Source organism: Pleurodeles waltl, chromosome 4_1 (assembly GCF_031143425.1).
Source record: "Pleurodeles waltl isolate 20211129_DDA chromosome 4_1, aPleWal1.hap1.20221129, whole genome shotgun sequence".
Classification (NCBI taxonomy): domain Eukaryota; kingdom Metazoa; phylum Chordata; class Amphibia; order Caudata; family Salamandridae; genus Pleurodeles; species Pleurodeles waltl.
In genome coordinates this window covers 290,675,024-290,688,919 of record NC_090442.1, presented here as the reverse complement: position 1 = coordinate 290,688,919, position 13,896 = coordinate 290,675,024, and the positions used below count along the sequence as shown (strand labels likewise).

Sequence of the window (13,896 nt, the reverse complement as noted above, 5' to 3'; positions counted from 1 at the left end):
CTTTTATTTTTTGTCATGGGAATCATTCACTTCGAATATATTAGTCATAGACTTCTCAAACAATGTAACATCTTCCAAATTTTAGCTCAGGTAATGTATGACTTACTCGCTCCATATAGTAACTCATCAACTGCCAAGCATTTCTTTGGATGGACAAGTTAAGATGGATGGACATGCCCGCCTGAAGAGCAGCAACGAGCTATGCTATCATGACACTACCGATTCTCATGCCACGATGCATGAGCTATCAGCCGTTTTCATGGCTGACTCTCCGTGGACAACCTTCAAACTCATGGGGGTGAGGCCAGAAACCCCACATTTGTGGCGGCTCGTAATCAAGAGCTCGTGCTCAGATTCCCCCTAGAAACATCATCTAATAACTAGATGTTCCTTGACTTTTCTCCACAGATGAATATATATATATATTAACTGTGCCTGTATCTTTCTTTCCTGGCAGAATAGCAGAAAGAAATAGTTCTTACAGAAGTTGCTGCATGCCACATCACTCCAGTCTGCATTCTTAGCCACACACAATTGCTCTGTTCTTTTCCCATTGGTCAAGACGATTAGAGGCAGACATGATGAATAAAATGGATGGCGACGAATGATAGCATGAAGCCAGTGTATTCAGCTGCTTAGTTAAGGTTTAGGAGGACTTCTGTGTATGTTTTTGAAGTGGTAAGACTCAGGCACCTCTATATTTGTTAGTCTTTCAAATTGTATTATGAATTGACATATTTTATGGATTAATATATTGTAATACCATCTTAGTTTGTATGATTTTATGGTTTTTCAAAACCGAAATAAAGTATATTGATGTTGTTGTTGTTACATATTAATTTTTAACAACTTGCCAACAATGTGCTCTTGGGGTTCTTTGGTAATTGGGGCCCACTCATTTCTTAGAGTCCAAGCCTTCCTTACACCACAATGTCTCGACTAGCTCAGAGATTTATTCCTGACTATAATTCGACATATTCTTGCAAAGAGGAGACTTTTTTTGAAGAAAAGAACTGTGAACATATAAAAGCAAAACAGTGTCTACCTGGAAATTAATATTGTGCTGCTAACCTGTAGAGACCCATGATGCAGGAATTAAAACAAATTGTAATTAATGTCAGCAATTTCCTGCAGATTCGGTTCATTCAGCAAGCCATATTTCAGCTGTGCCCACGGGGCAAATTCAATTATTTTCAGACGTTACCGGTGAATGGTATGAGGCCTTCTTATCAAGAGATTTGTTGTACTTCTACAAAAGCAGGAAGTGTTATCTAAAGGTAAAACCCAGTGAGAACAGTCAACCCATCAGGGAGCAATAAATTATGAGTTCCTCTCTTACTCGACTTGATTAAAAGCACCAAGCAGCAGGTGTTCACAGTCCTATTGACAAAGGCCCCTTCACTCTTCTCGCAGTTACTAAGGCTAGCATTTCATATATCAAGTCCAAGGGCAGTAGGAGGCAGAAGGATCTTTTAGAGCACAAAACCCGGGCAGTATAACCCACTGCAGCTTTTATGGGCTTTAGCGGTTATTATTTGCAGTAATCACACGTCACACCATTGTGGCACTTTTTGCTATGCGGGCTGAATGAGGTCACACCATAAAATGTTATTGAATTTAGCTCATCACCAGACACTAATTAAACAGTGCAAAGGTCATGGGTCAGAACTGCAGTCCCTTACCCTAATAGTCAGATTTTGTTTTGCTTTACCAGGTTAGGAAGGAGCCTTCGCATATAACTGTTCACAAATCTGTAAGTTTCGCAGTTCATGCCCAAGAAAACAGCTCAGTATAGAAACAGAGCATTCAGCCACATCTTAGGGAAAATAGGTCACCTCAGGTCAAGATCAGCTATTTTCTTTCCCATGCTGCTGTGTCTTTAGCCGTAAACACAAGGGTGCAAACCCCTAGGGGTTCTCATTGCTGGGCTTACGTTGTTTATGATGTCATTCAGAACCCCTCCGTTGACAGCTACCAACTTCCAATCCTATAGCCAAATTCACTGAGCCCCCTACTCAGGTTTTGCCATCCATAGTGCCATTCACATACCAGGGTTAACTTTTATTCCTAGTCAATAGCATTAGATTTTTCGACATCAGGAGGATGATCAGATGAAAGGCTGAGTAGGCCCTGCTTGGTTTTGAAACTTTGGACTGTGTGTGGCACAAAGACCTCAGCAGCACGTTTTTAACTCATTCTTATCTTACCTTTTAGAACTGTTTTGTTTCTGGAAGGTTACAATGACTATGGAACACGAAGCTACTGTGGCTGCCCCAGCAGACCAGATTCATATGATGAGGTCTCTTTCGGGTGTGTAGTTACCTATGGTGCAGCAGGTGCAGTGACACAGGGGTCGAGGAGTCTTAGGGGAACACTGATCCCTGTTTTTGCTCTTTGTTACGACACAATTAGCAGTCAGGAGGAGCCATGTTCGCCGCAGACACTAACCACACCTACTGCGCCACGGATCTCTTTAACAAACTCTCTATCTTTACCCTCTGTGTTATTCACGTTATAGGGGACATCTGCCGTTTACAAGGCTTGCCCTAGATGACTTCCGTACTCAGACCATTCGCCTAGAATAAAACTTTCTGAAATCCTTGAAAAGGCTTCACGCCCATCTATTCGTTCAAGCATATAAATGTATACTCCTTTTAATGTCTCATTTCAACGTCTCCTCCCTGGAAAACAGAAATTTAAAAAAACATAAAAGGACGCACACGAACAGATCAAGCAAAGGGTGCGCGTGCCGCCGGCGGATATTCTCACATCGTATGATGAGCTTCCGGTGCTCCTCCTGCGAGTCCTCCATGGTGTACAGCGTCTGCTTGGTGATGCTGTTTAGATCCACATTCCTCCAGTCTTCCAGCATCTGAAAGGTGATGTCTGCGCTGTGAATGACCGTCCTGGAAGCCTGTGGTGAAAGTAAATCTTTTCAATTACTTTACTGGGGACACAGTCGAGAAAGGCCTTTATTTCATCTCAGTTTATATGGGCAATCCTGGCGTTGGGAGGAATTTTCATTGCCAACATCACATAGTGAAGCTGGGCCTCTGTCTAAACTGAAAAAAGAACTCATGGAAAAAACATTAAAACTTTATAAGTCCACTGGCTTACCCCGGAGAGAGACACTTGGGACTATGTTAGAAATGTTAAAAGGTACCAGTGTTCTTGGCCTCTGACATTGTTCCTTGGCTGTGCTTGAAATTCGTTGTTTTGTTTTTAAGAGGTTTAGCTCAGTTCGCTGTATACATACTGCGCCTGATTACCAGTTTCCCCTACTCGATGCAATAATTGTTGCACCAGATAAAACTGCACTTTTGGGCAATAACATGCTGATTTTAGTGCTTACTGCAACAAAATCCTCATGTCCCGGAAATACCAGGCATTTTCCCCGTTTAAATTTGGCACCTTTAACCCGCTGAAATGTAATGAAGGGTACAAACTTTATCAGACCTAGTAGTTACCAGTCACAATAAACATCACACTACTTATAAGTGTGATCCCTGTGCAAACACACAAATTAGTAGCATACCTCCACTCAGGTCCACTGTTTTGTCAAAGAGCAATTAGTTCTATTAATACTACTCGATTCCTTGCAATGGGGCATCTGTAAATTATTACACATGTGGATCATGGGCGTATTTTCTTCAAAAGAGAAATGGACGTGCTATGATCTTCATTGAATTGGTGTGTACATCAACATGAACCCGGGTTGTCACGCTAGTGTAGTGTTTTGTAAGCTATTCAGTCATTCATGAACAAATATAGCTGGGAAGGCTAAGATCTCTGAATTCTCTTTTGTAAGGACAAATAGTTTGTCGCCTGTAGAGCTGAGACTCAAAACCAGGTATGCTCACCCAGAGGCACCTCAACACAAATCCACACGTACCAACTGGTGTTAAAACGCTAGAATGGTGTTTTAATTTTGAACTTGTGCTGTAAGAGCATGTAGCGCTAGCTATAAAGCATTCAGATGCTGTGGGTTTTACATCAAGGCATTTGACATGTGTTTTCTGAGGCCAGGCTTTGAGCCAGGACATAATAGAACATTCCTTTAGACACACCTTTTGTCGGATTCACAAAAGTATCTAAATAAATGCCAGTGTACAAACATGCCTGTAAGATTCGACCAAAAGAACACTTTATGGGAGCCACAAAATGTGTGCTTCTGCTTTGATTTTCTGATGTGTCTGGAAGAGTGGAACTCAGAATAGATTGAGAAATAGCATCAGTATCTCATGCAATTATCTCTTAGCCATGTTTTTGGCCTCTGAAATAATCCTTCTGTTGGAGACTTGTCACTGTTAGCACACAAAAGTTTTAGAAATATTTAATGCTTGTAAGTTCCACTGCTCTTCTAAGATCCAGGCAAGGTGCCCAAAGGTTCCAATTTCTTACATGTATCTCTGGAACTACAGGTAGAAGACAAACATAAAAGGCAAAGAAGGAGGACGACTCAATACCAGCTCGAAGTTGGGAATAGCTCCCTTTAACAAGGGCAACTCAATGACTTCCTTAGAGGAGGCTTGGCAATTCACAGGACAGTTCAGATTCAATTTCATCTGTGTTTCTCCCTTTAGAATTCAGACATTAGAGTGTAATGATGGTCGTTCTGGCTGTGCCAGTCAAGCAGCTCTCTGAGAGGGAGGGCCTCACTATCAGTAAAGGCTCCTTTCTACAACTTTTAATCATGCGATTATGTGATGATGGTGCAACTGCGGGTCAGGATATGACTCACATCTTCTGCTGCTGCTCAACTCATCCTAAGGTCCGCATTATGATGTCCAGCAGATCGTCAACCAACATATAATAAAGTATATCAGGCACCAATGCCCATTTTATTTAGTTTTTAAGAACTTAAGACTCAAATAGAGTTTCCTAAACTCTTTCTACTCCAAGTGAGCAAGACCTAGTAGCATTAATGAAAAATGTAGGGGCATTATTATGAACTAATAGTCTCTTTCATCTTTATGCACACTCACCTGCTGCAAGGGCAGCATGCCTAGACTACCAGGCAATTACCGCATGACGGTGCCCTCTAGCATCTATTAATGCAATGTTGATGCTTTGCCCTTGTGACCCAAAGTCAGGAGCCCCTGTGTTCTGTGGTTCTTTTATAAAGTAAGGCATACATCTGTCATTAAGAAAAGGGTCCTATGGCTGATTCCACAGCAAATAAAACATAGTAAGACCATTGTGTGAATAAACACGAGGTTCTGTCAGCAATCACCCAAAGCGCTGACTACAAATTAATGAAAAAATAAATGAAAATGAAAAAGAGGGCACTAAGGCTCAGAAAGTTCGACCTGGTACTTGAATTTACACACAGGGCCCAATTCACAAAGGGCCCCTGCACTCGCTGTGGAGTCCCAGCAGTCGTGACGGGGATCCCGCAATGGTGGAGGGACCTCTGCAATGTGGAACTGCGGTATGGAGGTCCCACCACAAGTGCCGGACCCCTGCCACAACTCTGGGGCCTCCACAACGAGTGTGGAGGCCCTTGGTGAATCGGGCCCAGGAGCTTATGTTATTATTGTTCAGCACCTTCATGCAATACTACATAAATCATTAATACGTGTGTTTTTTTTGTCCAGCTGATATACAAGAACTCAACTCTAAGGATGTAGGATTCAGCATTTCAAAGAACGGAAGCTTCGGGTAGTATTGCTGTGTGGGTTCTGACTGGTACCAGATTACAGAATTAAGATGATGAAAGGAGAAGGTTTGCCAACAAGTAACTGGGACATTGCGACAGAGCACAGTTATTTTTTTCATTACACAGCTTCAGCAATAAATATATTTTTAAATACCTGACATAGATGATTTAAGGACGTCTGCCTCCGAAGAATCTGTGAAAACCTTCGAGACACTGTTGATGAAAATAATTATAAAATCTAAAAACAATGTAAGAATGTACAAGAACACATTAAAAAGCAAAGACATATAGCAGTGCTGCATCAGAACGGTAAGCATACCACTAATTACATTCACAATTTAAGTTTTACATTTTTTACCTTTTGTTGTATTCACACATTGTATTAATTTAAATTATCTGTAGTGAGTATAACCTTCTAGAATATGGCTGTGTTTTTCAGTGAGTGTGAAAATAGTGCACAAATAGCGTCCAGTTCTTGTTATTCTTGTTGATGCTCTTAATAGGAGTTGCATGGGGCACAATCTGCAATTAGTATGACACTGCAGCACATTTTGAACGACGGGGTGATTTTTCTAAAATAGTTCCTATATTTCTAACAGATCAGAAACTGGTTCAGTTTGTGGAGGGGTGTGGTCAGTGATGAGTGAGATTATGTCAGCATTAATGTTTTGGGAGTTTGACATGTGAGGCCAATGGGAAGGACAAGAAATCGAATAAGGATACCATAATGATCTTCTTGGCAGGCAGGAATGCAATTGTCTGTCAGATGCAAATACGTGGTAGTAAGGTGGTGAAAGATTGTGCTGTTGTGAGCAGGACGACTCTTAAGTATATGTAGTATCAGTGCTGTTTTCTCTCCAACATGCTTGGGTGAAGCTTGTGATCTTGATTCTTCCTGGAGCTGGGGATTTGTAATCTTTAGGGAAAGTTTGCATGTGACTTAGAAGGTGGAGGTAGTTATGTATGGGATGCAAAAGAAAATGTGTGTTGACAATGAAATGAAATATGTTTTTCTCTTTTGTGGTGAAAAAAGAAGGGGTTCATTTTTTAACACACCTTCAGGGTGGATGAAACAATCCAAGGTAGTGGAGTGAACTTTAGGAGAAATGAACATCACGTTAGAAAACATGGAAGAGTTCCAGAGGTGATATTATGCATGAAGAGGTCAAGGCTGGTGCAGAACAGATCTCAACAAAGGTGGAGCACCGGATGTGCATTTAGAGGGATGTCTTGATTATTAAATGTGAATCTGTGTTTTCAGATCCTAAGAAATCATGGAGGTGATGCACAATTCAATAAGCTCGATGATGGCATGGTTTGTCATCTTGGGCATACTGAAAGAAGAATTGAATTAAGGGGTGTGTCAAGTGTGAGAAGAATATTGAAAGGGCTCTAGAAGATGTTGAAGAGTTGTGCAAGCAAATGAATGAAGACACAAGGTTGTGAGCGACCTGAAATAAGCAGTCTTATTTTGTGGTGGATGAGGAAGTATGGTAGAGAGGAAACAGGTTTAAGGTGTTATCCTGAGTGATGGTATTAGTGGTGGTTTGGAAGTTAAAATAATGGTGAAAAAGAGAAATATTAGACCAGATGTCCCAGAGTGTTTGCTGAGGCAGAGGGAGAAAATGCATGGGGAATTTGCAAGATCTGAAGATGCTGGTAAGGAGAGGGGGAGAGACATAGACAAATGCAGAGACATGAGGCATAATAATTACGTGTGGGACTCAAACCAACCATATCTTCTTGCATTGTTTTGGTAAAGTGGGCAGACATTGTCTAATATGACATATTCTGCTCTTCTACATATGACAGCTGCCTGCATTTCTAATGAATCTCTGTTAGTAAAACCTGAAAGTATGAGTCCTCTAAGAGCCTCATACTTATTTAATCAAATTTAAAGTACCTCTGGTTAATGAAACAGTATTATCAAAGCCAATAGATATGACTTTTTTCAAATTAGAGAACTTTTTTTTAGCATTAATGATGGGTGTGACTATGTGTGTTTGTGAATGGATGGGTTGTGCTTCTGCGCATAAGTTAGCATGTAAATTATTAAGAATATGTATATTTAAGAATTAGTATTGAATAAATATGTTTGTGTAGATGGGTCATAAGGTGGCAGGATGAAGGAATACATTAATGTATGCACGTGCGCGTGTGTTTGGATGGGGTAGTGAGGAAGTGGATGGATGTGTAAGTTTGTATGTGGTTGTGTGAATGCTTTCAAGGTTAGGGCATTCCAAGTACCCCACACAGAAACAGCAAAAAGAGCACTGACCGCAGCAGTAGAGTCTTTCCTCATGCACATATAACACCTACCGCACAGGCAGTAAAGGTGCAAAATTCCCTCTCTTGCAGACATGCACAGCACAGATATGTGAAGTGCTGCCTGTGACATACATAGCAGATACAACAGACGCAATAGCAGCGCACACTTCCATCATCCATCAATTAAATAACATGTTTATATATTCTTGTCATAATTTATTTGACTATTCAAGATTTCAGACAACTTTGAAAAAGAGTGTCAAAATATTTAACCTGACAATATATACTTTCATAAAAAGCATTGAATCCTGACCTAGCAAGTAGAATCTGTAAACAATATATCATTAGTTAATGGGTGTGTAATGCTCCAACTGCACTGCCCTGTTTGGTGGTCCGCAAAGCCTCCGCAGCCTTCAACAGAGTCTCAAAACACTCCACAGGAACGTTCTCTTGTATGTTACAGGTACTTAGGTTCAGTAAAAGTGATGATCAGTGCACTGCAACCATGAGTACATTAAGGCCCTCATTTAAGGGGATTTACTGGCTGCGCTGCACTATGCCAAAGTGAAAGGCCAGGAATGTGCCGTATTGATGCAAAAGTGAAAAAGCAGGAATGCACCGTATTTATGAAATACAGTGTATTCCTGTCCTTTCCCCCTGCGCTGGTGCCGTTTCGACATCCTAGCACCAACAGAGGCACCCTTGCACCATGATGCATGGGCACATTCCTGTACAAAAGCAATCCTGAGAAATTTTTCCTTTTTTTATGTCTGCTGCAAAATGCAGAACACATAGAAGAGGAAAAAACAAGGAGAAAGAAAGTTATTTCTCCTCGTAATGCCTAACCTCAGCAGGCGTAAGGTTTTGGAGCTGCCCACAACGCCCATGGAACACCACCCGAAAGCAGAGAAGGGCAATACAGCGATTTGCCCAGCCTTGCCTTACTTCATATCTGTGATGTCATTCAGAACCAGGCAAAGTGGCTTTGTGTGGCCTCATAGATATGATTTTGTAGTTTGCGCCACCAGAGTGTCACAAAAAGTGACGCTCCAGCGGTGCAAGTGGCTCATAAATATGTCCCTAAATGTTGATAGGAGAAAACATTCAACTGTCGATAGTGCACTCAAATTAAGTATGAAAGTACTCACCCACCATTACAATTCAGGGGTACCACTGAAAATAAAACAGATCGAGTCTACTTGTTTAAAACTTTCTTTACAAAGTTAATTATCATTACACCACTGGCCAGGCAATGCATACTGTGAACAGGAGTTTTACACCCACTGTGGAGATGTTCTTATACAAACTTGACAGTCCTTCATTTTGCAATATGTTACATCCGGGGTGTCTGTATAGTACACAGTTTGCTGCCAGTATGGCTTTGCAGCATTTTCGAAGTCAGAATGCCTTATCAGCATGTTCTGGACATGCCCATCACACAATGGAGTCTGGTGTGACTTGTGATGATAGATACCTCTATGGGTCTCTGGTCCATTTATGGGGCATTGGACTGTGAACGTATTTGACCTTGCTTGTTGCTTACGAAGACATGCACTAGGTGTGTGTGGTGTTTTGTGGTAGTGAGTGCTGTTAGTTGCATGGCTGCCACCAAGATACAGTCTGTAGGTTGTTGGGGTGTATGGTAGGAATGATGTCAAAGGTGTTAAGTGGATGTTCAGCATATCATGGTGGAAAGTATTGATGTAAGCATGGTAATTGTCAACTACCTATGTGGCATATCTGTGCTGTGTTGAAAGTGTCAAGTCTAATGTGCGGTGTGTGGTGTACACCAGAAAAAAGTGATGATGGGAGTCAGGTGAGAGCTCAATACACAGCACAGCTGCAGTGGGTGTACTGAAGATGTTCTGTCAGGTATCCTATGTTGTTTGTTTATGTCTATAGGTTGATAAAGATAATGCTCCTCATCACAACGTGATGGCACAGAGCAGGCATAACATTAGTGTCAGTTGCATGTGACATGTTCCATCCAGAGTGGTCACTTTAGAACTGAAGTGTCCTGTAAAAGGAACACAATACTCATGGCGCTTGTAAGGTTGTGGAAAGTATAGACTGAAAGCAGTTAGTTACCTATCATGTTGATGTGCTAGATCATCATTTTATGATCTCTATTACAATTAGATACCACGTTACACTCGCAAAGCAGTTTGCTAATCTGTTTGTTTTATACAGGACTCGGAGACCACCAGAGGGCCCTCATCCCTACACCTGCCATACACAGACTGACAAACCCATCTTTTAAAAAAAAAAATTTTTTATTGGGTTTTGGTACAGGTTATAAGACAAACATTACAACATGTCGAATATCCCTCTCAAGTAGAATGACAAGATGTGGTATTGGTTAATTATAGCATTTCTTGTAGGCATTATGGGGATCATTACGACCCTGGCGGCCGGCGGTATGTTGGCGGTAACACCGCCAAAAGGCTGGCGGTGTTCCGCCAGCAATAATGACCGTGGCGGAATTGCCACGGCCATACCGCCAGCCCCTCCATTTTCCCGCCAGGATTCCGCCTGGCGGTCATAATCCCCAGGGCAGCGGTGCAAGCACCTCTGCCCTGGGGATTATGAGTCCCCGACCGCCGGCCTTTCCATGGCGGTACACACCACCATGGAAAGGCCGGCGGTAAGGGGACTTGGGGTGCCCCTGGGGGCCCCTGCACTGAGCCCCGTCGCGCATTTCACTGCCCGAATTTCGGGCAGTGAAATGTGCGACGGGTGTTACTGCACCCGCTGCACATCAGCATTGCCGCCGGCTCTATTACGAGCCGGCTGCAATGTTGATGTGACATTTGCACTGGGCAAGCGGACGGTAACACTGTTACCGTCCGCTGGCCCAGCGGAAATGTCATAATTGGGAGACAGAAATACCGCCGGCAATGGCGGTATTCTGTCTCCCGTGGCCTCAGCGGTCTTTTGAAAAGACCGCCGAGGTCGTAATGACCCCCTATATATTTTTGCTCAGGGTTTCTTCATCAGTGGACTTGTGAATTGACATTTTCATGTGCTACTTCCCTTATGTCTGTTAATCTGGTAAGGAGTGAAAAATTTCCATTGGGTAATATTGCGGCCCACAGGCTGCTATCGACTTATGAGTTTCCCCTTAAGAGGGTCGAACCTCCCCCCTCCCTCCCCACCCTACCCAACTGCTGTTTGAGTGCCCAGTAAGTGATGTGCGGTAGCTAGTATCTGTGAGAGCTTGATCTCCACTGGAATGATCTTGAGTATGCTTTGATCATGGGAGGGAGTGATACATTCCTGAAGGAGTGCTGTAGTAAGATGCGTGTATTATGGTAACCTACTGGGGGCTGGGCCAATCCATCTAATTACTCTTACGGATGTCGGGGTTGTTGCGTTTCTTCAAGTCTTTTTTCCCATTCATCTGTCAGTGTGCTCCAGGCTTTAGCTCTCTCTATGGGACCATGACCTCTTCATGCTTCTCTATGTCTGATCGTCTCTTCGGCTTTAGCCCATTTGAGGACTTCCCTTGTCCATGCCGGAATCTTGGACCTGTCTCCGCTTTCCAAGTCATTGCTATCTCTGACAAACCCATCTTTGTTGGAAGAATTTTATCCATAACTTTTCAATTACTTCATAAGGTTAAAGACGTCAGGTTACAGACCTGCACCTCACCAAGCACTGATGTACTGTTGAGTAGGATCTCAACCTGCCAATCTAGAATCCACCAATACAAGCAGGCTGTGTGTGCGTGCTGGGCCACTGCAAGTAGGAGGTTTTCTTATGCTCGGGGGATGCACAGCTGGTACAGTATCCAGTGGTAGGAAGACAGGGTGCATTGGACCAACGAAAAAGCTTCACGGATTATCAAAGTCCAGAGCTCAGGAAGAGGGTTGAAGAGCTCTGGCCGGAAGTACCAAAGATGCCTGGAGATCTGTTCAGGAAGCAGTGAACTGGGAATGGGCAGCAGAAAGAAACTTTTCTGGCAGTTATCCAGTGTTCAGGACATGCACCGTAAGTCCTTGTCAGAGGTCCATATCATGCTTCCACACACAGGGCCAAGCTGTAGTGATCATAGTATATGGAAAACCCAGTCAGAGGCAAATGAACTGGAATCAATACATCGGAATCCTTCCCTCAAGCTCTTGGTTACCATAGGCCCCTTGTGTGAACACAAGAAACAACTCAACTTCCCTGCAGTATCAGTGTGACTTCTCTGCAGCACAGAAAATCTGAATGGAACTGGGTGTTTGTAACGTTTCAGCGATTTCTGATTTTTCTTTTCCTTTACAGAGAAAACTTTCGTTTCTCCATGAAGTGTTTTCTTTCCTGACAGACCGGGGTGTTCAGTGCACTGTCCCACACGTGCACCAGTTTAGTTTGAAAGCCACTAAAAGCTTCCATTAGAACTTGATGGCAAATTCAGGTACATTGAGCATCTCGGTCTCTAATACACTGGAGTTGCACTAGCCATTTATGAATTGTGTCTTCTGGGCAGTCCCGCATGTTCCCGCTCTAAAGATAGTGGAGCATCTTTACAAACTCTCAGTCTCTGACGTAAATACTGAGAACTGAAATGGAAAATTACCAACTGTCTTCATACTGATCCGAACACACCTTGAAGCTGCAAACTGTCCACAATTACATGCCATCAAATTGTGTGATGTGTGTGTGTGCTTGCGCACATGTATCACACGATTTTATGTATTTGGGAATGTCTGCCGGGTATCTTCGCTGAACATATCTCAGACTTTCTTTGTAGATGGTTAACCTTTTATGTATCTGCATTTCTTTTTAGGGTCGAGCCTGCGTTGCATGCACTCGCGCATGCGTATCGCAGCGAGACGCTTTTGTATTTAGAAAAGGGCTCGGAGCCCTGTCAACTTCACGTCAGTGTTTTTATTGGTTTGTGGGCTTGCCTAATAAAATCTGCTTGCTTTCATTAGTAGAAGGCATGCATACATCATGCCTTTTCCGGTGGCTAGCCCTCCTTGAGCGCAGCGACCAAGTACAGAAAACATGCGAGGCTCGCTGTTTTCCATCAAGCTCGTGGACTTCTTTTTCTCTAATTTACGAGCGCGATCTCGCTTGGCAGAAGTCGAGCGCTTTACATAGTTAATTTCACTTTTTCGGGTTGTGTACATAAATGCACTTTTGCCCAATAGGTGAAAAGTCGGGTTAGGAGTTTACAACGCGATCAGCTCTAACATGAGCAAACGCGAGACCCGTTGCATTGTAAATGCTTGTTTTCACTGTTGTTTGCAGTGTTGTGCTCAAAGAAAGCACTGAAAGCTGCGAATTGAAGCAGGCTTCATAAATAGGCGGTGTGCCTAGGGAGCAGCACAAAGCAAGCCTGAAACAGAATTTAAACCCTGTGCTGAGAGGGTAATTTGATCGCTTTCGCCTTTGGTGCAGGCACTTATTTTACCACTTTTGGGCGTTCTTGGTAGAAATTGCATGTTTGGTTTTTTTTGTTTAACTTTTCTTGTTTTGACTTCACCGCAGTAGGACGTGGACAAGTAACTCCCATACCACGTCTTCCCAGCATTGTTCGTTCACCAGTCAGTAGAGCAGTAAATGAAGGAGATCCATCCAGATCCCAGATCCGACAGCTATTATTGAGCTAGATCTGGGATCCAAGATCCAGGCCTACTCTAATATGCTGACTTTGTCTCTGGGTAACGTGCCCACACTGGGACACATTCAGCAGCGCCTCACTTCGTGAGTTTTATGTTCTGAGCAGCAACTACAATGAGTGAGGGAGGTTTCTTATTTTCACTTCCAGCTGGGCCCAACACAATGCCTCAGTGAAAGGGCTATCCCACTCCTGTGGTTTGAGTCCTATCCTGGCTGGGAGCTAGCTGGAGTTTGGCACCTAGATGGCACTGCGATGAGGAAGACAAAGACAATCAGCTTGTTTCCACTTCCTGGGTGCTTAAGCGAAAAACCTTGACTTTGAGTCAGGTTTTTGGCTTTTCCAATCCCAGTTTGTA

General features: G+C 43.0%; 1 protein-coding gene across 3 annotated transcripts in view; it reads right to left on the bottom strand.

Moving 5' to 3' along the window:
- The window catches only part of RFX4 (regulatory factor X4), a 236,973-nt gene that overhangs the window by 67,323 nt on the left and 155,754 nt on the right, over positions 1-13,896 (bottom strand). For all 3 annotated transcript variants that reach the window (XM_069228352.1, XM_069228351.1, XM_069228353.1), the window contains exons 10-11: positions 5,814-5,872; positions 2,770-2,914 (exon numbers count right to left, since the gene is read on the bottom strand). In XM_069228352.1, coding sequence (XP_069084453.1) covers positions 2,770-2,914; positions 5,814-5,872 — 204 coding nt within the window. The remainder of the gene's footprint in view (positions 1-2,769; positions 2,915-5,813; positions 5,873-13,896) is intronic.